Source organism: Marmota marmota, unplaced genomic scaffold (genome assembly GCF_001458135.2).
Source record: "Marmota marmota marmota unplaced genomic scaffold, marMar, whole genome shotgun sequence".
Lineage (NCBI taxonomy): Eukaryota > Metazoa > Chordata > Mammalia > Rodentia > Sciuridae > Marmota > Marmota marmota.
Window position 1 is genome coordinate 1,331,216 of NW_025999863.1, and position 27,736 is coordinate 1,358,951.

General features: G+C 54.5%; 2 protein-coding genes across 2 annotated transcripts in view; one reads left to right on the forward strand and one right to left on the reverse strand.

Annotated features, from left to right (window-relative positions):
- The window catches only part of Ap3d1 (adaptor related protein complex 3 subunit delta 1), a 51,545-nt gene extending 50,489 nt beyond the window's left edge, over positions 1-1,056 (reverse strand). Inside the window, exon 1 of the mRNA XM_015503610.2 lies at positions 1,048-1,056. The gene's annotated coding sequence lies outside the window, so the exon portion shown is untranslated. The remainder of the gene's footprint in view (positions 1-1,047) is intronic.
- Positions 1,057-2,238: 1,182 nt separating this feature from the next.
- Positions 2,239-27,736, forward strand: part of Dot1l (DOT1 like histone lysine methyltransferase) — a 58,303-nt gene continuing 32,805 nt past the window's right edge. Inside the window, exons 1-8 of the mRNA XM_048810718.1 lie at positions 2,239-2,307; positions 11,775-11,909; positions 12,643-12,686; positions 18,042-18,116; positions 22,364-22,427; positions 23,844-24,072; positions 26,068-26,162; positions 26,840-26,902. Coding sequence (XP_048666675.1) covers positions 2,239-2,307; positions 11,775-11,909; positions 12,643-12,686; positions 18,042-18,116; positions 22,364-22,427; positions 23,844-24,072; positions 26,068-26,162; positions 26,840-26,902 — 774 coding nt within the window. The remainder of the gene's footprint in view (positions 2,308-11,774; positions 11,910-12,642; positions 12,687-18,041; positions 18,117-22,363; positions 22,428-23,843; positions 24,073-26,067; positions 26,163-26,839; positions 26,903-27,736) is intronic.

The window sequence follows — 27,736 nt, forward strand, 5'->3', positions numbered from 1 at the left end:
CCGTGCGGCCTCGGAGCTGGGAGGGCTGTCCCCCTGACCCTGGGGGCAGGACGGTGCGGCCCCGCGAGCTGGGAGGGTTGTCGCCTCATCTGGGGGTGGGCAGGACTGGAGCTGTCCTGTGAAGTGGGAGTGCTGTCCCCCGAATTTTAGGGACTCTTAGAATTGTAGGCTGAGTGGAGATTTACAAAGCCTTCTGCCTGGGGTTCCAGAAGTCCAGGGATCCCCCGGGGTCCTCAGCACCCTGGTCCTGGGGGTCAGTTTGCATGTGGGTGGAAATTGAAGCAGGCAGGATTCGGGGCGCTCTGGGTGCATAGGGCCTGAGAGGCAGGCCTGTAGGGGACCTGGCGCCCTCTGCCCCCCGCCCCTCCCCAGACCTGCTGGGCCGCCCCGGGGCTCCTGACTCCCTGGCCTGTGCCCGGCTTTGGAAGTAGGGTGGCGGCGGCCGTCAGGAGGGAGGCCCGCGCTCTGCCTGTCCTGTTGGGCGGCTGGGTGTGCATCAGGAGGGAGACTCCCACGGTTTTCCTTCCAGGCCACAGGAGTTTCGGATTTAACTCCTGTCCCCTCTCTCAGCTATCTGCAGGGTCGTTCACATTCAGAGTTCAGTTCTGTGAGTTTTGACAGATACGTTGGGCCTCATAACCACTGTCTTGCCCACCCATATCTACCTCCGACTTCCTGGCCCCTAGACTGTTTTTTTTTAGAATTTTTTAATATTTATTTTTCAGTTTTCGGCGGACACAACATCTTTGTTGGTATGTGGTGCTGAGGATCGAACCCGGGCCGCATGCACACCAGGCGAGCGTGCTACCGCTTGAGCCACATCCCCAGACCCCCTTAACTGTTTTGTGATGATGCTTTTGCCTTTTCCATAAAGTCAGATGAATGAACCAACAGTGTGTAGCCCTTTGGCTCTGGTGCTTAAGTCAGCAAAATGTATCTAATCTCCTCCAAGTTGCTTTGGGTATCAGAGTTATCTCTGCAGTCCTTGTAATTATTGAGATGTGTGGTGTGCTGGGGGTCACGCCCAGGGCTCTACCAGTGAGCCACACCCCCTGCCCAAGGTGTTTCCTTTCCTTTTTTTTTGGTATTGGGAATTGAACCTACAGGTGGTTTACCTCTGAACTACATCCCAGTCCTTTTTCCTTTTTATTTTGAGACAGGTCTAAGTTGCCAAGGCTGGCCTCAAACTTGTGATCCTCCTGCTTCACCCTCCAATGATGCTGAGCTTACTCACATGCACCACTGTACCTGGTTTTATTTTTTAGTTTGAGTCACCTAGGCTAATGGGATCCTCCTACCAGAAATCCAGAGTTGCTGGGATTATAGTTGTGTGCTACCTTGCCCATCCAAATCCCATTATAAGTTTCTCCTCCAACCAAATATTTATTTATTTTTGTTGTTGTACTGGGAACTCAGGGCCTCACACATACAAGGCGAGGGCTCTGCCGCTGAACTCATCCCCAGCCTGCAGTTTTTGTTTTTTGTTGCGCCGCATCCCTTGGGTAGAGAGGTCAGTTTTTGTTTATCCTGCAGTCGCAGGACACGGACTCTTTTTCTCTTTTTTCTTGATTAGAGTAAAGGGGCTCTGGACATCAGTGGGCAGGTTTTCACATGAATTGAAGTCTTGCCTTGACTTTGAGGAGGCTTAAGAGCAGGGCTGCTGGGCCTGTGCCAGTGGACGGCCGCCACCCTTCATCCTAAAAGTGGAAAAGGCGGCTGGTGGTGTAGCCCAGTGGGAGAGTACTTGCTTAGTGTATAAGGGGTCCTGGGTTAGAGTCCCAGCACAATAAGTTAAAAATAAAAAAGCTTAGACATCTAGCCAGGCACAGTGGTGTACGCCTATCATTCCAGTGACTCTGGAGGCTGAGGCAGGAGGATTGCAAGTTTGAGACCCTCTCTCAAAATAAAGAAGGCTGCATATGTCGCTCAGTGGTAAATCACCCATGGGTTTAATCCCTGGTGCCAAAAAAGGGGAAGAAAAGCAAAAAGTTCGGAACTCCACTGGAGCCTGACATCAGGGGTTGGGCAGAGTGCTGCTGCCAGGTTCCCCTGTCCTTCTCTGGTTCTAAGGTGGAAGTTCACCCAGAGACAGTGGCTGTGTCCCCACCCTGCGTGGATAAGACCTTCCATTCAGCCGGGCAGGATCTACCTTCACAATGGCAGGCCGGATTCCTCGCCTAGCCCCTTCCCTCCCTGGCCAGGACCTTACTTGACTGAACATCATGGGCCTTTCCCGGCATGGTCGTCTTGCTGCTGACTGAGGGCCGGCAGGTTGCAGGTGGAGGGGTTGGAATCTCCCTGGGCAGAGTAGGGAGCAGCAGCTTGTGGAGCTATTTCCCGACTGGGCCGGAGCCCAGAGGTGCACGACCACTGACAGCACATCCCCAGCCCTTGTGTCTTATTGTGGGCCAGGTCTGGGTTGTCCAGCCTGTCTGGAACTGGGGTCTTCCTGCCTCCGCCTCGGGAGTCACTGGGTGGTGGGTGTGTGCAGGGTGCCTGGTTATGGTGCTCCCTTTTAACCTGCCATGTTCCTGTTGAAGAATTTTGCTGTCTCAGAAATGAGTTGCAGTACTTGAAGTGAAAATGGACTATTTCAGAAGCTTAGGTTTGGGGTGGGTCAGAGGGTCACAGTATTCCTGTGACAGTACATTTGAAATATGGCCTGCAGATGTCCGTGCTTGTTTGTGAAAGCACCTGCAGAACATGCTCAGTGCCCCTACCCAGCACAGAGGACAGGACATGTTCCTCAGTCTCTAGAACCTTACCTAACCAAGGTAGTTCAATTTTTTTTTTTTTTTGTAATTGGACACAATACCCTTATTTTATTCACTTACTTCTGTGTGGTGCTGAGGATGGAACCCAGGGCCTTGCACTTGCCGGGCGAGGCCTCTGCCGCTGAGCCCCAGCCCCAGCCCCAGGAGTTTGATTGTTGTTGTCATTATTTTGTCCTGGGGATTGAACCCGGGGGTGTTTAACCACTGAGTCCCCTCCCCAGACCTCTTTATTTTTATTTTGAGACAGGGTCTTGCTGAATTGCCAAGTTCAGCCTTGAATTTGGTCCTCCTGCCTTAGCCTCCTCACTCCCTGGGATGACAGTCACAGCCACCATGTCAGCAAGCAGTTCAGTTATAAAGGAAAAGGTCAGGGCTGGGGCTGGGCTCAGTGGTAGAGCCCTTGCCTGGCACGTGTGAGGCACTGGGTTCCATCCTCAGCACCACATAAAAATAATAAATAAAGGTGTTGTGTCCATTTTCAACTGAAAATTAAAAAAAAAAAAAGAAGGAAGAAGGGGCCGGGATTGTGGCTCATCGGTGGAGCGCTCGCCTAGCACAGGCGGGACCTGGGTTCCATCCTCAGCACCACATGAAAATAAAGGCATTGTGTTGTGTCCATCTACACCTGAAAATAAATAAATAAATTACAAAAAAAAAAAGGAGAAGGAAAGAAAAAGGTCAGGAAAATTATAGTGCCACACAGAGAAGATCATCAGAGGTCCCAGAGGGAGGGGCTGCCAGTGGCCCTTGGGGAGGTACAGGGGCTTCTTGGAGGACAGGGCCTCTGGGGGAGGAAGTGGAAACAGCTTCAACTGTCCTCAGAATGGCCAGTGTCAAACTGGGTCTGCACAGCTGAGCTGGCGGGTGCCACGGGGAGGCGGGCAGTGTTGGTGCTTGCACTGACTCAGGCCTGGGTGCCCTCTCATCACTGACCTGAGAGCTCTTGGTGGCATTCCTAAAGCAGGAAGGCCCTTCTGTGGGGAAGGATAGAGTGGCATTTTTGGTGACTTGCCTGACAGCACAGAGAAAGAACCTGAGGGTTGCTGGGTGGCCTTCCTCTTGGTGACTCATTAGGCTGTGGGCCTTGGAGACAGCCTTCTGACTGAGCGACCCTCTGATGAGTGTGCCGCAGCTGGTGGGTGGCAGAGAGCGTGGGCAGCGTGACTCACAGGTGTTTTCTGAGGCTGGCCTCTGTGGGTGATTGTCCTGCTTTCTGTGGCGGGGGACTTAGTGGAGAAGGGAAAGAGTGACAGACAGAAGCTGGTGATGTGTTGGTGTGGCGATGCGCTGGCTGTGGTGCTTGGTCACTCAATCCAGGTCACGCTGCCTGCTGTCCTGGTGGGGCCTGGGCGAGCAGGATGGTCCAGGAGCTGGGGATGTGCTAGGGAGGTGGTGTGAGCTACAGGGTCCCTTGAGCCTGGCCTCTGCTGGAAGCTGTTTGTCTGGGAGTGACCATAGGTTGATGCAGGCACACTAGTAGGAAATGGTGATCCCAAGTTCCTCTTGTCCTCCTGCAGCTCAGTCCCAGGTGACTGAGGACACACCCCTCTCCCACCAGGACCTCCCATGGACTACAAAATGCTCCAGGCAGGAGCCATCAGGTTGGGCCCCTTGACTCTGGAAAGGTCAAGCCAGCTGTTCTGGGGCGGGGGTGGGGTGGGGGCTGTGTTGCAGGGGACAGTGATGTCTGGAGACATCCGTGGTTGTCAGATCTGGGGTGGGGGAACCCAGGGATGCTGCTTGATAACCTGTAAGACTCAGGGAGCAGGAGGACCCCGAGTGTCAGTAGTGTGGAGGCTGAGAAAGACTCTGTGCTTCACAGCCTGCATTTCAAGGGTACAGGCAGGCTGCTGGATGTGGTTGGTTGGCTGGATGTTCTATTTGTTGCTTTGGCCCTATTTTTGTTTTCTGGGCTTCTTAGGAATGTGCATGTCAGCTAGGCCTATGTTCCAACCTCAGCCCTGTGAAGGTGTATACCCTTCCAGGTGTGGTAGCCATGCCTGTCATCCAGCAACTGAGGCTGGAGAATCACAAGTTCCAGGTCAGCCTTAGCAGTTTTTTTTTGTTTTTTTTTTTGAGAGGGAGGGGGGAGAGAGAGAGAGAGAATTTTAATATTTATTTTTTAGTTATCGGCGGACACAACATCTTTGTTTGTATGTGGTGCTGAGGATAGAACCCGGGCCGCACGCATGCCAGGCGAGCGCGCTACCGTTTGAGCCACATCCCCAGCCCCCAGCCTTAGCAGTTTAGTGAAACTCTGTCTCAAAATAAAAAATGAAGCTGGACGCAGTAGGCACACCTGTAATCCCTCTCCCGCCTATAATCCCTCTCCGGAGGCTGAGGCAGGAGGATTGCAAGTTTAAGGCCAGTCTCAGCAACGTAGTGAGGCCCTAAGCAACTTAGGAGACCCTGTCTCCAAAAATAAAAAGGGTTAGGGATGTGGCTTTTGGTTAAGTGCCCCTGGGTTCAGTCTCCAGCACAAAAACAAACTAAAGGACTCTGGAGGTATGCCTAAGTGATACAGTGTGTTGTGCCCCCAGCGCTCCCCCAGAGTGTACAGTAATTGTTTTTGCCTATTGCCCTCCCCAGCCCTGCCCCCACAAATCCACGTCCAGTCTCAGGACTTACCTGTTCTGGAGGTTCCCTGTCTAGGGAGTCAGTACTGGCCCTGTTGTCTCTGGTTCTCACGTAGCATGAGGTCCTCCTTGAGGTCCATTCCTGCTCGTGCCAAGTAACTCTGCAGGTGAGCTGGGCCAGGTCATAGGTGTTGGGCCCTGTGAGGACTTTGGCCTTCATCCCGGGTGGTGCTAATGGCAGGCCTGTGCCAGGGCAGACAGCAGTGGTGTCTGCAGACAGGGTGGTGGTTCAGACCTCTGCCACACCTGCTGTCACTTTGTGTACAGGGGTGTGGCACCACTTCTGTTGGGCTGCCTGGGAGCAGGGAGGACTGACCCTGTGCCCCTCAGGCCACCTGTGGGCCTTGGCCCCAGCTCTCAGCCACGTTGGCCTGTGGCAGCAGAGCATCTCTTGTGAAGCTGAGAGAGTCCTGGCTGTGAGCTTCGTTGCTGTGTCCCACCTCCTCACCCTTATTGGCCTGGGCGGGGGTGGCATCAGCCTCTCCTCAGAGACCTCCAAGGCTACTTGCCCAGCACGTTCGGGGGAGCCTTTGGGCTGCCGGGCAGTGCAGTTGTCACGATGGGCAGTTGTTGAGGGGCTGTCTGGGCTCAGTGCTGGCCTGGAGCTGCGCAGCAGGACTCCTGTCCTTCCCATTCTACGCTGCCCTCCTTCCTGTAGAGAGCGGCTGCCAGAAAGGGCAGCTCTGCTGTGGTTTCCACTTGGGCCTAGATGTGGGCTGGGCCCAAGGGCCCTTTGTGGACTACAGGTTCAGGGTCAAGTTTAAAAATGCTCTTTTGGCTGAGTGCAGTGCCGCACCCATAGTCCCGGCTCCTCAGGAGGCTGAGGCAGGGCTTGTTTGAAGCCAGCTTGGACAACATAGCGAGACCCCTTCTGAAAAGTAAAAAATCAGAGTGAGTTCATTCTGCAGCAGGTTTTCATTTCAAGTCTGAAGCGCAGTGTGTTTTGCATTTAATAGTGTCAGTCTGGCCAGGCCCATGTGGAGTACCCAGACCCCTGCCCCTGGCTCTGGATCTCCTTCCTCTGTACCCATTAGTGTGCTGTGTCTCGAGGGGTACTGCACAGGCAGCCCTGGGAGCATTGGGTGCCCACATCTGGAGCCAGGCCAAGGGCCATGCTGCCCCACCTAGGGGTGAGGGACAGCACCTGCCCTACCAGAGACCACCCTGGCGGGGCGTGGTGGCGCACGCCTGTCATCCCAGTGGCTCAGGAGGCTGAGGCAGGAGGAATGTGAGTTCAGAGTCAGCCTCAGCAATAGCGAGGCGCTAAGCAGCTCAGTGAGACCCTGTCTCTAAATAAAATACAGTACAGGGCTGGGGTGTGGCTCAGTGGCTGAGTGCCCCTGAGATCAATCCCTGGTACCAAAAAAAAAAAAAAAACCAAAACAAGACCACCAGTGCCCACGTGGCTGCACTCCTCATCTGGGTCCCTTGGCAGACTCCCCGCTGCACCTGTGTTTAGTTTTCTCCCTTTTCCTCTGGAGCTGGAGATGGGGCCTAGTGGGACCCCTGTGGCCCCTTCCTGTTTCTGGGACCAGCCTGGGGAGGACTCCTTGGTGGTCATGGGCTGGAGGCCCCAGTGTCTGCTGGCTTTGGGGTTTCCTGGTCCTGGAGTACTGTGGCTAAGAGGCGGGAGCTGCGGGTCTGGCTGTCCAGGGTGTTTTTAGCTGTGGTTTTGCTGTGCACGCATCAGAGTTGGCACTGAGTGGGACTGCAGCCTGAGGAAGCCCCTTCTTGAGGCTCACCACCTGGCCATGTTTCTCACGGAGCAGGAGACACTCCTCAAGAACCCGTGACCTCCAGGGTGAAGAGGTCTCCACCTCTTGACTCAGAGGCCCACCTGAGGAGATTGCCTTTTCTTCTCCCCAGGACTGGGAGTTGGACCCCTGCTCTTAACCACTGAGCTACACCTGCAGTGCTTTTTATTTTTCACATAGAGACAGGGTCTCTCTGAGCTGCCCAGGCTGGTCTCAGACTTGCCATCCTCGCGCCTTGGTCTCCGTAGGAGCTGGGGTTGTAGGAGTTTGCCACCATCACTGGCTTTTCTGTACCTTTTGTGGTGCCATGTTACCTTGGGGACCGTAGAGAACAGTTGTTACAACTAGTGAAACGTAAAAGCAGTGGCAGGTTGGACTTGTTTCTGCAGCTTCTGGAAGGCTGTTTCCTGCTCCCTGGGGAACTGAGCACCTGGTGGAGTAGCTCTCTTCCTGAGGCTCTGCTCAGCCCAGGAGCCAGTCCCTGGCCAGAGAGCACTGGGTCTCTAAGGCACGTTCCCATTCTGCAGCCTCTGCTAAGGGTGGGCGGTCAGAGGTGTTGCTGTGCAGAACTGGGAGCTGGAGTGTGGAGCGGGCATGACTACCCTTCAGATCTGATTGGGCTTTTCCAAATGCTGAAGGCTGAGGGGCATAGGTGGTGGGGTCTAAAGGACACCAGTTGACAGGGGTCAGGGAAGGGTGTCGCAGCCTGGAGGCCTGGCAGCACAGAGGTGTGCTGAGGGGGTCTGCCGTGCAGACCAGGGGCCTGAGGCTGGGCCACTGTCTGGGGACCACAGACCTGCAGAAGAAGGCTGTGCTTGGTTTAATGTTGTCCTTGTTTGGGACTCCTGGTCTCTTTTCTGGCCTCTGTGGTGCTGGGGATGAACCTAGGGCTTCCATGTGCTGGGTAGGCGTCCACTGAGGATCCCTCCCAGCCTGCCACTGTGTCCTCGCTCATGGTCTCTGCCCTGGCACAGGTCTTGCTCTGCAGCCTGGTGTAGGAACCCTAGGACTGGGACCTTTCTCAGAACAGCAGTGAGGGTGTGCAGGTGGCCCTTGTAAAGGAACTGCTGGGCAGATTGGTGGCAGAGCCAGGAGCCACACCTGGCCTCCTCCCTGACCTGGGGTTCCTTATCGTGGGTGTACGTCTCTGTGAGTTCTCTTGCTGACCACGACACCTGGGACTTTCTTGCATCCACCCCCACCCCCGTGTGTGTCAGTGAAGATTCAGAGTTGGTATCTGCAGGACCCCCAGGCCCTTGCCCTAGTTGGAGGTGAGCAGTCCTGGAAGGAGCAACCTGGTGTCAGGAACCACCTTCCCTTGTGACACTGTGTTCTGCTTTGCCTGAGGGGTCAGTTACCCATAGTCAGCCTCTGCCCCAAAATACTAGATGGAGAATTCCAGAAATAAGCCACTTGTAAGTTTTAAATTGCACGTCATCTTGCATAGCATCCTTTGCCAGCACCTGCGTACTGTGTGTCCTGGCAACCATGAATGTGTCCCGCGGCCGTCTTGGTGCCTGGACATGCTGCTGTGGTTCACAGTGCTTGTCCAGTGGCCTGCATTTCCTGGGTGGCGCTCCAGACCCACGCCTTGTGCGTGTGCAGTTGTGGTGGTTCTGCTCTGCCACTGCCTGTAGTTCACAACTTGCTGTACCTGTTTGTAAATTAAACTCTGCCACAGTCATCATGCTGAGGGCTTTGCCATGATCCACGCATCTATTGGGAGTCTTGGGAATGTTCCCTGCAGATTAAGGAGGGCGACTATGTATGGTTCAAGGTGGGAACAATTAAAAAATTTTTTTTAGGGCTGGGGATGTGGCTCCAGCGGTAGCGCGCTCGCCTGGCATGCGTGTGGCCCGGGTTCGATCCTCAGCACCACATGCCAACAAAGATGTTGTGTCCGCCGAAAACTGAAATAAATATTAAAAAAAAAAAATTTTTTTTAGTTGGAAGATGGACACAATACCTTTTTAAAAAAATGTTATTTTTTAAATTTTAGGTGGACACAATATTTTTATGCGGTGCGAGGCAAGAACCCAGTGCCTCACATGTGCTAGGGGAGCGCTCTGCCGCTGAGCTGTGACTCAAGCCCATAATTTTGTTTGTGTTGATGAAGTGTTTTTTACTGTGGTGTGTGCTCTGCTACTGAGCTATGTCCTCAGCCTCTGTTGGGGAAGTTGTGGGTGTTCTCCACAACTGGAAACTGGGGCAGGGAAGCCCCTTGTGCCCGCCGCCTGGCGTTCCTAGTCCCAGCCAACTGTGAGGGTAGGTTTTTACCTGGGAGACATTCTCAGTTGCTTCTTTGGGCTGCGGTGTTGTTTTTCGTGAGAGGAGATTGGGTAGTTGCTCAGAAGAAGGAGCTTCTGACCCTGGGCTGCGGGAGGATATGACAGCGGGGTTCTCCCTGAATCCAGAGACCAGGGCTGTTCACAAACCAGGGGTCCTGGGCTCCCTCTCTTGGAGCCCTGAGTCACTAGAAGAGCACAGCTGAGCTGGGATCGGGGCATTGCACTGTGCATGCCAGGGCTTTCTGGGACAGAACGGGGGTCAGTGAGTGTTCACAGCTCTATTCAATGCTGGGATCACAGGCGTGCACCCCTCACCTCAGTGAATTGGAGGGGGTTATGAGGAGCACCAGAGGGGAGCTGGCCCAGGGCACTGCTAAGTTCTAGGCCAGCCTGGCAATGAAACAAGACTCTGCCTCAGAATACAAAGGGCTGGGAAGCTGGGTGTGGTGGTGTACACCAGTGATCTCTGTGAATGGGGAGTCTCACAAGTTTGAGGCTAGCTTTAGCAACTTAATGAGATCCTAACCAACCTGCGGGGACTCTGTCTCAAAAGGACTGGGGATGTGGCTCAGAGGTAGAGTATCCCTGGGTATACTCCCCAACCCCTCTCCACACACACACCCCCCACACACAGAAAGGACAGGAGAAGGTGTCTTACGACAGAAGGCTTCAGGCTGGGATGTAGCTGGGTGGTGGAGTGCTTGTCTGGCATGTGTGAGGCATGCCACCAAAAAAAAAAAAAAGAGTGTGTAGCAGAAAAGGCCACATAGTATGTGGGACTCCACTGGCACATTCCAGAGCAGGGTCTGTAGAGACAGGGAGTGTCAGACATGTGCACCATGTCGGAGAGATAACAGGGTGACTGCTGGTGGAAGGGTTTCTTTTTGCGATGATGAGAATGTTCTGGAATAGGATTTGGACCGTGGTGATAATTGTACAACTCTGGATACATTAGGTGAATAGAATTGATACGTTTTTTATTTTCCTGTAGGGTTGGGGATGGAACCCAGGCCCTTGTGCATGCTAGGCAGGCATCCACCACTGAGCTGTACCACAGCCTGAATTTACACTTTCTTTACTTATTTATTGGTATGTGGGATTTTTTTGGGGGGGGGGTACTGGGGATTGAACTCAGGGACACTCAACCACTAAGCCACATCCTCAGCCCTTTTTACATTATATTTAGAGACAGGGTCCCTTTAAGTTGGTTAGAGCCTTGCTAAGTTGCTTAGGGCCACACTAAGTTGCTGAGGCCAGGTTTGAACTCGTGATCCTCCTGCCTCAGCCTCCCGGGCTGCTGGGCTTACCGGCGTGCAGCACCTCACCAGGCTAATATGTGTTTTGGATATTGATATCCAGGACCTTGAGCATGCTAGGCAAGCTTTTTATTGTCCAAGTCGCATACTTTAAGGGCCATTTAAGGGCCAGTTGTATGGTCTGAGAATTATGTCTCAGTTGAGATGTTCTGAAACAAGACTCCAGGGTGTCTGGAGAGTTGTTCTGATGCTACTGAGTGCTCAGGTGTGCTCAGCCCTTTCCAGGGTCCTTTCAGACATGCTCTCCTTTCTTGCCAAGCATCCCTGTGGGGCAGGCACTGTCCCTTGCTGTAGAGCTCTGAAAACCATGGCTTGGCTGAGAGCAGGCACAGGCCTGGAGCTGCGCCTTTGAGCTGCTCGGCAGGAGCCAGTTGGTAGCACTGCATGGGCCTAGTCAGCCAGAGTGTGGTGCTGGCCCCAGGCCCCATGAGGCTTGACAGTCCTCTCCACATGTATCTCTGACACTCCAGGTGCCAGGCTCAAATTCTAGTTTGTTGGTTTGCTCATGCATCCCAGGTGCCCAGGAGAGTCTGGGGTGACCTTGGGACAAGTATGGGGCAAGAGATCCAGTGTGCAGTAGCAGAAATAGTTCCATGGAGTTAGAACACGAGCCATGTAGCCTGGTGGTGTCTTTACTTTATTAACCATGTAGGAAATATTTCAGCACGTGCACTGTGAAGCTGTCATTGAGATTCTGTGTCCCCTTCTGCCCCCATCTGGAGATGCCGGGTGTGGTGCGCGCTTGTGGCCCTCAGTCTGCAGCAGCTGCCTTTCAGATGCTCACTGTTCGTGTGGCACGTGGCTGCGTGCTGGAGAGCTAGGGGCTGCACTGGGAAAGTCTGTGGCCCCTGGGGTGTGGTGAATGAGGTGCAGGAAATCTGGAGGCAGGGGCTTGAGCAGAGAGCTCCTGGAGACAGGGTGGGGAATGCTGCAGGTGCTCTGTCATGGCAGCCAGCTCCAGGCTGATGGAGAGCGGCTGTGGACGTGAATGTCGTGAGGCACAAAGGCCTTGGGAGAGCAGGGTGGGCTGGTGCTGGTGACGTCCAGATTTTGTCTTGCAGCTTCTCAGTCTGGATCCAGGGGCACCAAGGAAAGCATCTGGGTGTGTGCAGGTGTGCATGTGCCTGTACACCTCTTGAGGGTGAGGGTCCGGATCTTCAGGCATGGTCACTGTAGTGGGCGGGGAGCCACGGTCCTGTGTGTTTTTGGAAGGGAGTATGGTGAACCTGAGGAGTGGGCGATGCTCTGGGGTCTCTAACCAGGCTGGTAGGGAACACCCGCTCTCTGGTGCTGCTCCTCCTTTTTATCCTTTGCCTACTTTTTATCAGCATGTAGGGTACATGTATGTTGTACAAATAGTGGCCATGCTCCCGAGCTCTAGGGGCACCCAACTGGGGTGCTGGCCTTGGGGTGCAGAGGGGAGCAGGGATGAGGTCGGAGGTGGGTTTGGGGCTGGCGGACTTGGTTTCAGGTATGGTGTGTTCTGGGCTTTGAGACAGCTGCGCATAGGTGCTGGACAGTTGTTGTGATGCTGACCCCTGTTTACAGATGGGACATAGATCTCTGTGGCTCAGTGACTTCGCAGCCCCTTGTTGGGCTTGTGTGGAGGCAGAATCACGGACAGACAGTTACTCTAGGCTAGGCTAAAGTGGCCCCTGGGAAGGCTCAGCTCAGGGGGCCACCACTGCAGTGGGTTGGCATCTACTTGTCCTTTCTTGAGGGTGGGCTCAGGAGCCACATCATTTGAGAAATGAAAAGAGGTTGGACGCCATGGTGTGGGTTACCAGGGAGATCAGTAGCCACCTCCATTCCCTGGGGTCGTGCCTGGAGGGAGGGCAGCTCGGTGGGCTAAGACGTTGCTTTGTCTTTTTCAGGACAAACATCATGATGCTGCTCATGAGATCATCGAGACTATCCGGTGAGTTCCGGGGAGGTGCAGAGCACTGTTGTATCGGGTGGGGGTGTCCAGAGCGCGAGGGCCCTGCCCCTGGTGGTTACAGGCCTCAACAGGGGAGCTATCAGGAGAGGCCTCAAGGAGGGCCCAGATGGCTCTGTGCTGTACTGCAGGCCCAACAGCCATGCTCTGTTCTTGTGGTCCACCACCCTTGACAGATAAAATGCCCGGGTTTTTTCTCTTTTTCCACCTGGGGATGGAGCCTGGGGTCTTGTGCATGCCAGGAGAGTGCTCTACCACTAGCTGCATCCCCAGTCCTTTTAATTTTACCTTAGAGTCTTGCTAAGATGCCCAGGCTGGCCTTGAACTGGTGATCTTCCTGCCTCAGCCTTGTGGGTTGCTGGCATTATAGGCATGTGCCAGTGCGCCTGACCGTGCCCAGGTTATTTGTTTATTTTTTTGTACAAGGATTGAACCCAGGGATACTTAACCACTCAGCTGCATCCCCAGCTCTTTATTTTATTTTATTTTTATTTGATACGAGGTCTCACTAAGTTGCTTAGGGCCTCACTGAATTGCTGAGGCCGGCTTTGAACTTGTAATCCTCCGCCTTGGCCTCCCGAGTCACTGGTGTGTGCCACTGAGGGCTGCCCCTCACCCTAACACATCTGAGTGTTCAGAGAAGAGCCAGTGACAGTGGGGACAGGGAGAAAGGGGGCAGCTGCCTGTTCCCGAGAGCTGTGGTCAGGGATGGTGCCCTGGGAGGCCCTCTGGCCCACCCATGTGTGGAATTTGGGCCACTCCCCGTCAGGATGCTCCATTCAGGCCTGCAGCAAAGCTACACCTGTCTTGGGGCCCCTTTGCCCCCAGTAACGCTGTGCTCTCTGGTGGCTCCCTGAAGTGAGTGGACGTGGGCAGGGGGCCAACCCCTAGCGGAGTGACTCACAGTGGTAACCTGGAGCATAAGGTACACACAGTTGATCAAAGTGAACACCTCCTGGGGGAGAGGGAGGGGTCCTGCAGCAGCTCTAGAGGGACAGAAGGATCTGCTGGGGAGAACTGGGGCTGGAGTGAGCCCCACAGACAGGATCCACCTAGGTGTGGCACGTTCCTGACTTGACCTCTGAGAGGGTGGAGATGATTAGGGGTCTGTCTTACTGCCAATAAGGGGATTTCAGAGGGGGCCCCTCCTGCTCGGAGGGAGGGACCTCGATGCTGAGCAGTGGCTGAGGTCTTTTTGGACATTGTTTACTGGGCCTCAGCCTTAACATGCAGCACTGGGCAGCCACCACCTGTGCCACACGGCTGTGACATCTCCATACTCGAGCTGAACGTGGTTGAACTTTGTGTGTATGGTAGTGATTTTCTGGTGTATCATTTTGTTGGGTCCCTGCAGTATCCACAGGGAGCAGGAACCCAGGAGTGGGGTGCTGGTGCCCGGGCTTTGTAGTGTGGGCAGAGGGCCCTGAAACCCATTCCTGTCCCCAGGCTCTGTCCTCCCTCTGCCTCATCAGTGCTAGAGCAAGGCCTCTGGGCCAGCTGTTGGGACCTTGCACTGAAGGGATCAGCCTGGGGTGGCCTCTTCCAGCACTGCCCTCCTCCATGCCCGTTTGGTGGTTCTGCTCTGCCCATGTCCAATCTGGGGGCAGCGTATGTTCCCCAGGAAGGCCTGCTGGGCTTCTTACGCCTGGCTTTGAGTCTGCATTTGCTGCTAGGGAGAAGGACCAGCTGAACAGCCTCCGGGCTTCTGCTGCACAAGTGGAGTTTTTTTGCTTGTTTTGTGGTGCTGGGAATTGAACCCCCAGTCCTGCTTGTGTCTTTTTGTGGGGCTGGTGATGGAACCCAGAGCCTCACAAGTGCTAGGCAGGTGCTTCACTACTGAGCCACCCCAGCCCACTGTAGTGTATTTTTTTGGTCCTGGGGCTTGAACCCTGGGGTGCTTAACCACTGAGCCACATCCCCAGCTATTTTTATGTTTAATTTTGAGATGAGGTCCCGCTATGATACTTAGGACCTTGCTAAGTTGTTGAGGCTGGCCTTAAACTTGGGACCCTCCTGCCTCACCCTCCCAAGACACTGGGATTATAGGCATGCTCCTCCACCTCCCAGCTTCTTTCCTCTTTTTTTTTTTTTTTGGTGGTACCAGTGATTTAACCCAGGGGCAATTTGCCACTGAGCCATACATCCCCAGTCCTTTTTATGTTTATTTTTTAAATTTTGAGACAAAGTCTCACCAAGTTGCTGAGGCTGATCTTGAACTTGTGATCCTCCTGTGTCAGCCTCCAGAGTCTCTGGGATTGCAGGCATGTGCCACTGTGTCTAGCTGTAATATATTTCTTTATTTCTATACGTTGTCTTTACTTTTTTTTCTGCAGTTTTGCTTTTGGTGTAGAAGTCTTCATATCTTTCATGAGATGACCCCCAAGTATATATGTTTTAAGGCTAATTTTTTTTTTTTTAAATACCTTTATTTATTTATTTGTATGTGGTGCTGAGGATCGAACCCAGGGCCTCACACATGCTAGGTGAGTACTGTACCGCTGAGCCACAACCCTAGCTCCGTTTTAAGGCTATTTTAAGTGGCATTTAGAAACAATTTTTTAGGGTTAGGTGGTATAATTTAGTGATAGAGCATGTGCTTAGCATGTGTAAGGCCCTAAGTTTCATACCTAGCACCACAAAACAAAAGCAAACACGAGTTTTTAAACTCTGTGTTGGAAGTGTATATAAATATATTGACTTTTAGCTGGGCCTGGTGGGGCAGCCTGTCACCCAGTGACTCAGGAGGCTGAGGCTGGAGGGTCGCAAGTTCAAGGTCAGCCTGGCAACTTGCTAAACCCTGTCTAAGAAACAAAAACAAAAACCCCATGGGGTGGCTCTGTGGTAGAGCACCTCTGAGTTCAATCCCAGCACTGTAAAGACAAACAGATTCCCGTGTGCGTCTTGAGTACGGTCATGTGTCAGGCTCTGATGGCCTGCCTCTCCGTGCTCCCTGGGTGCTCTGCTGGTGCGGTCCTGGGGCGAGGCGTGGCTGCTGAAGTGCTCCCTCCAGCTTCTGCTTCCCTGTGCTCTTGGTCTGTAGGACCATGTGGATGAGAAGTGGCTGCCGAAGTCCTCACCTGATGACCGAGATGCGCCCAGTGGCCAAGGGCAGCTGCAGCCCTCTGTGTCTTCTACGTGTGTGTGTGTGTGTGTGTGTGTGTGTGTTTTGCTATTCTGTGGATGGGACCCGGGGCCTGCACGTGGCATACAGGGTAGTCAGGCCTCTGCCACTGACCAGACCCCAGCCCCAGTGTGAGCTGAGGATGAAGAGGGCCTGATGACACTAGAGGCACACTGAGGGGTCCCAGGAGAAATTGGGAGGGTTGCACTGCCCAGTGGCCCCAGAGGCTTTGGTTTTTGAGTTTGGGGGTCACCCCTGCCTCAGGTGTGGGATGCAATGAGGGTTATTTCAAGTGCTGGAAACTGGACACACTGTTGAGAGGAGGACTGGTTCCTGCTGTGCTGCGGGGCAGCGAGGACCATTGTGTGCCCTGTGGTTTCCTCGTGGCCTTCCTGGGAACCCACAGGCAGAGCTGACCGTGACCGTACGCCCTTCACCAAGGGACGCCTCTTTCTGTCTCCAGCTGTGAGAGGTTGAGTGGCATGGTGTGCACCCTCTGCTTTGTGGAGATGGCCCTGCGCAGTCTTCATTCCTCCCTGGGATAGGCCCCATGGGTCTCCAGGGATTGGTGAGGCCTGCTCCCCAGACTGTTGCAGGACTTTTGTGTCTGTCCCTTAGGGTTGTTGGTCTGCACTTTTCCTTCTTGTAGCGCCTTTGTCTTTATAGTCCCTTGCCTCTTTCTGGTTTTGGTATCTGGGTAAGCCAACCTCCTGAAACTGAAAGGGTCTTTGTAGGATGATGTTTTCTCCCTCTTCCCCTCCCCAGTCCTGGGGTTTGAAGCCTGGGGTGCTCCTTTTAGTCTCGAGCAGGGTCTCGCTAAGTTGCCCAGGCTGGCCTTGAATTTAGGATCCTGCCTAGGAGCTGGGATGGCAGGCCTGCAGCTGGGTCCTCTCCCGATGTGCTGGGTGGCACTCGCCAGTGGAGCCCTCTGCGCCTGCAGCTGCTTTGCTGGAAGGCATTTGGTCTTGGTGGTGGCACCCTGGGGCGTCATGCCTCCTCCGATGGCTCTGCCTCTGTCTCACTCTCCGAGGTCTGCAGGGTGCTGCCTTGGCGGGGCTGCACGGGCCCAGGGAGTTTTGCTCTGCAGCGGGCCAACACCTAGGTCCTGCCTCTTCACACAGGCCCCCGTCTCTCCCTCCCAGTGCTTGTTGAAAAAGCACCATTGTGGGCTGGGGATGTGGCTCAAGCGGTAGCGCGCTCGCCTGGCATGCGTGCGGCCCAGGTTTGATCCTCAGCACCACATACAAACAAAGATGTGTCCACCGAAAAAACTAAAAAATAAATATTAAAATTAAAAAAAAATAAATAGCACCGTTGTTGTTGTTGGACTAGTTTTAATTTTTCAGATGATAGCTTTTTAAAATTATTTTTTTAAAGAGAGAGAGAGAGAATTTTTTTTTTTAATATTTATTTTTTAGTTTTCGGCGGACACAACATCTTTGTATGTGGTGCTGAGGATCGAACCCGGGCTGCACTTACGCTAGGCGAGCGCGCTACTGCTTGAGCCACATCCCCAGCCCGAGATGATAGCTTTTTTAAAGTATCTAGTTGTAAGTTGCTTTTAGAGCTCCCTGATTTGAGCAGATTTCTCTCTAGATCCTATTATGGTAATTAAAAAAAAATCTTTTGTATTCTTATCATAACATGTAAATTCATTTCACTCTGAAGCCTTTATTGAATTAGTGATTCACATTAACTTCATCATAAACTTTGCATTTGTTATAAAGCAATGCCTTCTTTCTCTCTTTCACATTTTGAGTTGAATCATGGGAGATTTAAAAAAAAGTTTGTTGTAGATGGACACAATACCTTTATTTTTATGTGCTGCTGAGGATAGAACCCAGTGCCTCACACGTGCCATGCAAGCGTTCTACCAGTGAGCTACAGCCCCAACCCAGAGATTTTTGTTTTTATATGTGAGAGCGAGTAGTGTTCAAGAAGGAGGTAAGCTGGTTGCGGTGGCCTGTAATTCCAACAACCCTGGAGGCTGAGATAGGAGGATCGTAAGTTCCTGGCCAGCCTCCACAATTTAATGAGGCCCTAAGCAATTTAGTGAGACCTTGTCTCAAAGTTAAGCATAAAATGGCTGAGGATGTGGCTGAGTTGTAAAGCACCCCTGAGTTCAATCCCTGGTTTAAAAAAAAAAAAAGCTGGGGGGAGTGTAAAAATGGAGTCTAAATAATGGTATTCTTTGTGGTCAACTGTTTGTGTTTCAGATGGGTCTGTGAAGAGATTCCAGATCTCAAGCTTGCCATGGAGAACTACGTTTTAATTGACTACGACACCAAAAGGTAGATGGAACCGGGTGTGGTGGCGCATGCCTTAATCCCAGTGCCTCCGGAGGTGGAGGCAGGAAGACCGAGAGTTTAAAGCCAGCGTCAGCAAATTATGGAGGCGCTAAGCACCCCAGTGAGACCCTGACTCTAAATAGAATACAAAATAGGTCTGGGGTGTGGCTCAGGGGTCGAGGGCCCCTGAGCTCAACCCTTGGTACCCCACCTAAAAAAAAAAAGAAAAGGTAAATGGAGGTACCTGGCTGCTTCCTCCGTGAGGGGGATGCAGCTCATCATAGGGACACATCCTAGAGTGAGTGACCTCTTCTTAGATGGCATGTGCTGATTCGAAATTCCTCTGTGGAGCTGGCTGTGGCCTCCATAGTCATTTTGGCGGGTGTGTCCATCAGGCGTTGGCCAGGGCTGCCAGCAAGGACAGAATTGGAGACTCCATGTCGCAGACACTGGCATGGTGTGTGTGGAGTCCCCCGAGTCTCAGTGACTCCTTCTATAGCAGGAGCTGCCTGCCAGAGTCAGTGTTTCCGCCAGCTGCTGCTGCCCTGGTCCGGGACAGCACTGGGCTGGGCCAGCCCTGTAGACCTCTTGGCTGGGTGTGCTCAAAGGGCGTGTCTCCTGCTGCTGCTGCTGCTGCTGGTGGTGGCACTTGTAGCAGTCCCCTTCCAGAACTTGGTTGGGGGGAGGGCAAGGCGTCTCTGCAATGCCTGCCTGGAACCCTGTGTTTTTGAGAGCAGGAGGGCCAGGCTGAGAGGGACAGAGCAGTCTCAGCTCTGTCCGGAGCCCACCAGGAGAGCTGCTTTGGGAGCTCAGAAGGCTCACTTGAGACAGGTTCAGGCCTAGAGTGACCACAAGCCTCTCATGGTCAGCATCTGGTGCTCTTTGTCTGACGTCACCTTCACTGTTCACCATGGAAGGGACCCATGCAGCGGGCCAGCATGTTGGCCTCGGTGACCCTCCCCAGCCCCGTGCCTCACCCTGTTGTGGGAACAGGCAGGGAATGGAGCTGCCTTCACTCCTGCAGGGCAGGGGCCCTGAAGATCCGCTGGCTCGCAGGGTACATCCATGTCGACCTGGTGCTGCAGGCTCTGAGGTCAGCCACCTCATGTCCTCACGCGTGGGTGTTCCTGGGACGCCACCTCAGGCTCTGTCTTGGCCAGCGTGGCTCACAAGACTCAGGGAATCACCTGTTATGTTTAAAAGTGGTTTGTTACAAAGGACATGAGAAAGGGTGCAGATGAGCAGCCAGATGGCAAGGTGCCAGGGGAGGTTCTGAACAGTCCCGCGGGAGGGTTCTGTCCCCTCGAGCCGGGTGCACCACCCCTCGCACCTGCATGTGCTCCCCTTGTGTTCGGGGTTTTTGTGGAGGCTCCATCTTGTAGGTACGGTTAGTCGCACCTGCAGCCCCCACTTCTCTCTGGTGGTTGGAGGTGGGACTGAGACCACCAAGCTTCTAGCCATCGCTTGTACTTTCTGCTGCCAGCTGTTTCCGGAGCCCACCAGGAGTCGCCTCATCAGAACAAAAGGTGGCTGTCACTTGGTGTTCCTGGGCATGGGAACTCTGTCAGGAACCAGGGCATAGGCCAGAAGTGCTTGTTTGCCCCAGTACCACAGCCCTTCAGGTGGACAGCAGTAGAGGGCGGTGCTGGCCCAGCCCTCCCCTTAATCACATGCTGGGCTCCCCTGCCCCGTCTCCAGGCCCTCACGTGCCTGGCAGCAGGCGTTTGGAGACACTTTGTTCACAGTGTGCTCCTACACAAGTGCTTGATGCTCTTGACTTCTGAGTTCAGTTTGCTCCTCTTTTTGACACTGGGACTGGATCCGAGGTACTGTACCACTGTACTGTACATCCCCAGCCCTTGTTATTATTATTTTTTTTTTTTAAGAGAGAGAGAATTTCTTAATATTTATTTTTTAGTTTTCGGTGGACACATCTTTATTTTATTTGTATGTGGTGCTGAGGATCGAACCCAGCGCCCTGCGCATGCCAGGCGAGCGCGCTACTGCTTGAGCCACATCCCCAGCCCTTCATTTTTTATTTTAGATAGGACCTCGCTAAGTTGCTGGCTTTGACAAAGCTCACTGTCCTCCTGCCTCGGCTACCTGAGCAGCTGGGATTACAGGTGGACCTCAGTGCACCCGGCTCAGTCTGCTTTGGAAGAGAGATCAGGAGCAGGGTCAGTGGCATGGCACCCACCTGAGGGAATGTGTGGCTCCTGAACACATGGGAGAGGTCCCCATTCTCTTTGCACTCTGGAGAAGCTTGCCAGAGATGTTTTTTTTTTTTTTTTTTAATATTTATTTTTTAGTCGTAGTTGGACACAACACCTTTATTTCACTTGCTTATTTTTGCATGTGGTGCTGAGGATGGAACCCAGGGTCTTGCGAGGAGAGCGTCTACCGCTGAGCCCAGCCCAGCCCCTTGCCAGAGGTTTTGAGTGGCTTCCAGTTGTTGAGGTTGAATGTGAGATGTAAAAATTGGAATCCAAGAACATAGAGATGGAAAATGGTGGCCTTTCTTGTTCACCCTGAGGTCTACATGAGGAAATGGCCCAGGGGTGTTGGTCCTGTCCTTCCATCAGGGGCCCAGGAGGGGGCTGGCCAAGGTGAGGTGTTACCCACAGAGGCGTGCGGGCTTCACTGCGGCCCCCCCAGGAGGACTGTGCCCTGTGTGGGCCACCAGCTCTTGTCTGGCTGGTGGCCAGCTGCAGACCTTGGCGCGAGCTCTGGCCTGTGTGGGCCCCAGTTGCTCCAGCACTGAGGGAACAGGTCTTGGCTCTTGGTGGCCCGGCCCTTGTGAAGCAGCAGCAGTCGGAGTTTTCAGACGCATTGTCCTCTTGTCCTTGGCTCTTGTGGCCTCTTCAGGCTCTGAGGGGGTCGTGCCATTGGTGTTCTTGAGTTGTCTTGTTCTTTTTGTTTGTTGTGGAGGTGGGGTCACCATGTGCTGCCCATGCTGGCCTTGAACTTCTGGACTCAAGGTGGTCCTCTCCTGCTGAGAGGGGGGACTGCAGTGCGTGCCCCAGGTGGAGCTTTGTCTTGTTCGCTTCTCCTGCTGGACCGAGGCAGAGCAAGACGCACCAGATGTGCAGCCAGCGTCAGGCTCCTCCTCCAGGCAGGGGTGGGGGACGGGCTGGTGGGTGTTGGACATCTGTCCTGTCTCTGTGACAAGGGTCTGATTAGCCTGCTTCCCCAGTCACCCTCAGAGGAAACCACTCCTGGGGTGGTCTAAGAGAGCCTGCAAGCCACCTCCCTTCCCAGGTGCAGGACTCCCCCTTGGCGTCTGATCATTGGGTCAGCTCATTCTCTAGAGGGGGCTGTGGTGGGCACTGGGGGTGAGGCACCGTCCCTGGTCCTGCAACCCTGCTGGGCATGCAGTGGATAGCAGCTCCTCAAACAAATCGCCAGATTCTCTGGGAGAGCCAGTCGTAGCTGAGCTGGTGTTCTAGCCCAGGAGGCCGATGGAAGCTTGTGGGTGTGCTCATGTGGACTGGGGATGTAGCTCAGCTGTAGAGTGCTAGCCTAGCACGCGTGAGGCCCTAGTTTGATCCCTAGCACTTCAAACGAAACAGAAATCCATCCAGACAAACCCATGTGCATATGGGTGGTCAGGGGCTGGAGACCAGCACCTGGAGCAAAGTCGCAGTGTTTGCTCTGTGTTAGGTTCTAACCTGCTCTTCACGTCTTGGAATGTGTCAGAAGTTTCAGAAGCTGGTCCTAGACGGAAGCAATGTTGGTGTGAAGAGGGGTGCTGCCCTTATGCAGAGGAGGGCTTTCCTTGGCAGCTGCCCCCATACTATGCCTGGTGGCTTCCAGAGCGCTGGGGAGGAGACCTGCAGGAACGACGGGGGCTTTCTCCAGCCAGGAAAAGGAAGACCCTCCAAGGCCCCCACAGGGCCCGGGCCTGCTTTCCGCCAGCGTCAGCTGGCTGCGGAGTGTGAGCCCCTGGTTGTGTCTTGTCTGTGGCCCTCCTTTAAGAGCTGCTGCCTGATGTCCTGTCCTGGACGATGCCTGCTAGTGCACCTGACCTTGGCTTTGATGTGTGGGCCCAGCCTGGCCATGTTGTCCTTTGCACATTTTCTCCGCGGGACCCTGGCCAGGGTTGTGCCTGTGCATCTGTGTTGGGCCGAGCCCCTCACTGGGTGGGAAACTGAGGCTCCCTGCGAGGGGTCTGGCTCTCCTGAACTGTGCCCGTCTGAGGTTCAGGGTCATGTTGCAAGCTCCAGTGACAGCCTTTCCCTTACCTTTTTCAGCTTTGAAAGCATGCAGAGGCTGTGTGACAAGTACAACCGTGCCATCGACAGCATCCACCAGCTGGTAGGTCGCCTCAGTGCCCACAGGCTGTCCCTTCCCTGGGCGGGTGTTCCCTGTGAAGCCCTGGGGCGCTGCTGCTGAAACCCTCGGGGCAGGGGCGGCTCTGCTTTCTGAAGTGCACCCTCACGCACCTTGCCCCTGTGCTCTGCTACCTGTGGGCCACGGCAGAGACCTGGGCACTCAGTGGCCTTCCTGGCTGTGAGCTCGGCCTCCCCTGCTCTCCAGCAGGTGACACGCGTTCTCCGTGCAGGCCCGACTGTGGCGTGGTTTGTCTGACCTCACCGCCCCCAACACAGCTGAAATGCTGGGACCCTGTAGCAGGGGCTTGCTGCTTCCTGGGTCCAGGACCATCTGCTTTCTGGAGAGAGCAGGTTCTCTGTTGTGGGGCCTCTTGAGAGATGCTCAGCTCTCATGAGGGACATGCAGTGACAGCCGGTTCCTCCTGGAAAGTGTTTCCACTGGGGAGGCAAAAGTGTGGAGTGGCGTGGCCTCGCGTCCCTCCCAAGCTAGGCTGCGATGCCCGTGTAGCTGGCTGGCCATGTAGCGTTTGCCACCCCGGGGCTCTCTCAGTGGGTAGCTGGCTTGCCGTTGCTAACCATGGGGAGGGTATTTGCATCAGCTGAGTGTGTAAGGGACCCTTGTGTGGGTCAGTGGTGGTCATGGGGCCTTCTTGTAGCTCTGAGGCTGGGCTGGGTCCTGGAGATGGGGCCATGAAGAGTCATGAGCCGAGCTGCACATGCACCCTCTTGTGAGGAGGCGGGTGCTGGGCCTTCAGTGACACTGGAGGGTTGGGCGTCATACCAGGGACTGTGGGTGAGCCATTGAGGGCCCGTGCATGAGCGGTACCACAGCGGCCAGCTTTTGGTTCTTGAAGCAGCTCGTGGCCCTTGTATGGCTGCAGAGCCCGAGTTGATGAGGCCAGACCACTGTCTTGCAAGGAACCATGTCCATGTCGGGGCCCAGGGCCCAGGTGCTCTTGCACGAGATGGCACACTGGTGAGCAGTGAGGTGCCAGAGGCTGCTGGGACCCAGGCTGCACACTAGCAGGCATGAGCCCCGGATGAGCTTAGGGTCAGAGAGTGCTCTTTGGAATGAGGGCTGCAGCAGTCCATCTAGTCGAGCAGGAGGAGTGACAGAGAACGTGATCCATGCCCTCTTTCCCAGCTGCAGAAGAGAAAGTCAGATGTACACTCCCAAGTATGCGGACACACTTTTGTACACACACACACACACACACACACACTCCCTGCTTGCTACTGCTGCTGTTTCTCTTTTTGTGGTCCTGGGGATGGAACCCAGGGCCCCATGCATGCTAGGAAAATGCTCTACTGCTGAGCCACATCCCCAGCTCTCTGTCTTGGGGTGGCCCCTGTGGTCTGCCTGTGGCATTACATGTCTGATGCTACCTCGTGTTCCTAGTGGAAGGGCACCACCCAGCCCATGAAGCTGAACACACGACCGTCCAATGGGCTCCTGCGACACATCCTGCAGCAGGTCTACAACCACTCAGTGACCGACCCTGAGAAGCTCAACAACTATGAGCCCTTCTCCCCTGAGGTGTACGGGGAGACCTCCTTTGACCTGGTGGCCCAGATGATTGATGAGATCAAGATGACTGAGGACGATCTCTTTGTGGACTTGGGCAGTGGTGAGTTTTGGGTTGCATGACCTGAGAGGAGTTGTTTATGTCCATGCCTTTGTGCATGTCCCTGCAGAAGAGTTTAACAGGGAGTAGGTGCTGGCTGAGTGTCCACAGCCCAGGGGAGAAGCTCCCAGGAATCACACCCGGTGCTTCCTGTCCAGGGTCTTCCATTGTGGCCTAGAGCTCAGTCCCTGACCCTTGGCCTATGCTGGCTTTCTCCCCTGTCTGCCTGCACTTAACATGGCCTGTGGGACTGCTCCTTGGCCAGAGGCAAGGGGAACTCAGCCGTCAGAGTTGTGGCTCTCTGGTCAGGGCTGTGAGGGCCTCACTCCCACCAGGTTCAGGCAGAAGCTCAGATGCCCGGCCCTAGGAAGGCTTTGCTTCCTGCTGTGTCCTCATAGGGCAGGGGGTGGAATGCAGGAAGGGGCCTGGCTTACCCCTTCCATCCAAGAGGGTGGAGTCCCCTTCCAAAGTCCCACCTCTTACACCTTACCATTTGGGATTATGTTTGCACATGAATTTTGGAGGGGATGCCATCTTTCAAACCTCAGCGTCTGCTGGAGGGTCTGTGCTTTGTGTCTGTCCTCTAGTACTGGGTATCGAACATCAGGGTGCTTGACTACTGGCCCACATCCCCACTTTTTTTTTTTTTGTTTGTTTGTTTGTTTGTTTTGGTACCAGGGATTGAACTCAGGGGTGCTTAATCACTGAGCCACATCCTCAGCCCTTTTGATTTTTTATTTTCAAACAGGGTCTTGGTTAAGTTGCTTAGGGCCTTGTTAAGTTGCTGAGGCTGGCTTTGAACTTTGGATCCTCCTGCCTCAACCTTCCGAGCTCTGGTGTGACCGCCCCCTCAGTAGGGTCCACCTGGTGGAGTCCCAGGTGGCCATGCCTCTCACACAGGCTGCCTTGGCCTCTGACACAGGCATGTGCCATCATGCCCGGCTTTTCTTGTTTTGTTTGCTTTTTGTTTTATTTGGAGATGGGGTTTCACTGAATTGCCCAGGCTGGCTTTAAACTTGCATCCTCCTGCCTCAGCCTCCTGGGATAACCAGTGTGGCCAGTAGCCTGGCTCTGTTTGAGTCCTGCATTCTCAGGCCTGGCTCGGGCCACCTCTGCTGGCATGGCTCTCAGTTGCATGCTCATTATTATTTGAGCGTGTCGTGTGCGGCCTGGAAAGGCAAGCTGGAGTCCAGCACTGACCCCATGTGAGGAAAGATGGTTCTGAAGGCCCTGCTGCATCAATGCCTTGACACTCAGGACCCCTGGATGTCTGCAGTGACAGTGTTCGCTTCTGCACAGGCCACTGGGTGTGCTGGCCCTGCAGAGACTCCTCGAAGTGACAGAGATTGGAGACATCATCTCCATCTTTGGGGGGGCGGTCCACAGGCATCCCTTAGTCAGGTCACGCTGGACTTCCTGGAGGGCATTTCAGGCCTGCCAGGCTACCCACTGTTGGTGACTTTGGGTAACGGCAGAGGAGCATCTTTCTAGGTAGTGCTGTGCCTTCTCTAGCTGTGCTGTGTCTGAGCAGTGACTCAAGCAGCGTCCTCAGAGAGGATTCTGCCTTTGGGGGCCACAGAGGACTGCCCTGGGTGAGTGGATGGAGCAGAGACGTCTGGTGGGAGCTCATTTGAGGTGTTCCAAGTGACTTCAGAGTTCACAGTGGTTTTGAGGTGTTCTGTGGCCTCGACTCTTTTTTTTTTTTTTTTTTTTTTAATATTTATTTTTTAGTTCTCGGCGGACACAACATCTTTATTTTTGTGTGGTGCTGAGGATCGAACCCAGCGTCCTGTGTATTCCAGGCGAGCGCGCTACCGCTTGATCCACATCCCCAGCCCATGGCCTCGACTCTTGATGTCAGTGGACATGATCATGTAGCTTGTGTCCTCGACTCTGGTGTGACCGCCCCCTCAGTAGGGTCCACCTGGTGGAGTCCCAGGTGGCCATGCCTCTCCCTCAGGCTGCCTTGGCCTCTGACACATCTTTCTCTGCTTGAAGGTGTGGGGCAGGTTGTCCTTCAGGTTGCTGCAGCCACCAATTGCAAGCATCACTATGGAGTGGAGAAAGCAGACATCCCAGCAAAGTACGCGGAGGTGAGTGGGGCACGCGGAGGCAGGGAACCCCAATGAGGGCAGACCTGCTGTGCCCTGTACCCTGCTGCTCCAGGGCTTCCCCACCTGGGCATCAGTCTTCGCAGGTCTGGGAAGTTTAATTGAATCGGGTGTTCCTGTGTTTACAACCCCAGCCCCTCCCTGCAGATTGCCCCGTCCCTTAGGGAGAAGTTTTGGCAGGTCCCCTTGTGCCCTTGGTTCCATTCTCCTGGGATTGCACACCATGGGCATCTGGGAGGAGGTGACTGGTCCCCTCCTGGTAGAAGAATCATGCTTAGCTCCTCACATCTGCATACCCGACTCTCACTGCCCACTCCCCTCCTTGGCCATTCCCCCTCTTAGCAGTGGAGGATTGGGCCTTTGCTAGAGCCAGCCCCTCGTAGCCTCTGCCCAGGGTGGAGAGTCAGTTGGGCTTGGTGAGTGGGTGTACCTGAGCCATCACTCTGGCCTGCAGAAATGTGTGTAGCACCCTGGGGTGCTTCTCAGCAAGACTGCAGGTGGAAACTGACGTCCCAGACAGTGTGCTCCTGCCAGAGCAGGAGAGGCCGTGGGGTCTGCAGGCACCTGGGGGGGGGTGGGGGGTGTCGGGGTGGGGCCCTCCTGTGCCTTCCTGGCCTCCCTGGGTTTCTAAAGGGCTGTCTGATGTGTGTTCCTTCCAGACCATGGACCGAGAGTTCAGGAAGTGGATGAAATGGTATGGAAAAAAGCATGCAGAATACACAGTGAGTGCCATCGCTCCATGCCCGCGGCTACGACACCTGCCCCCTGCAGCTCTCCCATTCCGTCCACTATAGGGCCCCCGCCACTCCCGCATAGTAACATGGGAACTTTGCCCTTCCTGCCTCTCTGGCCTGGGCCTCCATCCTTCAGGCAGTGTGTGGTCACCGTGAGCCCTAGCAGGAGGAGGACTTGCAGTTGGTGGGCCTCCTGGAAGTCCCTCTTCCGTCTTGTCCTTGAGGCCTGAGGGCTGCCTTGGGGCGGGCCCAGCTCTGCTGCCCTGGCTGTGTTAGCAAAAGGCGCCTGGGTGGGTGGAGTTCCTCTCCACCCCCGCTGCACAGGTTGGTTGCTGTTGCAGGGTCCTTGTGGACGTGTCACAGCCCATGTGCATGTGAGTGTGTGGACCCCTCTGGCCAGTGGCCAGCTGATGGGACACTCATTTTTAATCTTAAGCTGTTGCTTTTTAAGTCTGTTCTTTCAGTGCTGGGGATGACCCCAGGGCTCACGTCTGTTAGAGGCAAGTGCTCTGCCCCGAGCCGCCCCATGCTTATGGCCTGCTACTGGCGATGGTCAGGAAAGTCCAGCTGGCCTTGGCTTCTCTTTGCTGAGGTTTTGCCCCTGTGCTGACAGCAGTGACATCTGCAGTCCTTTCCTCCAGTGGCTGTGGGGTTTTGGCATTGAGTAGCTGCACCAGCTTCTAGTACTGAGTTAGGAAATCCTTCCTCTGCTTCTGTCCTGTTCTTCCCAGACCAGGACTTCAACCCTGGGCAGGGGATACAGCTTGCCTTCTTTTCTTGGTGACAACCTTCTCTACATCCCGACCCCCCCCCGCCCCCTCA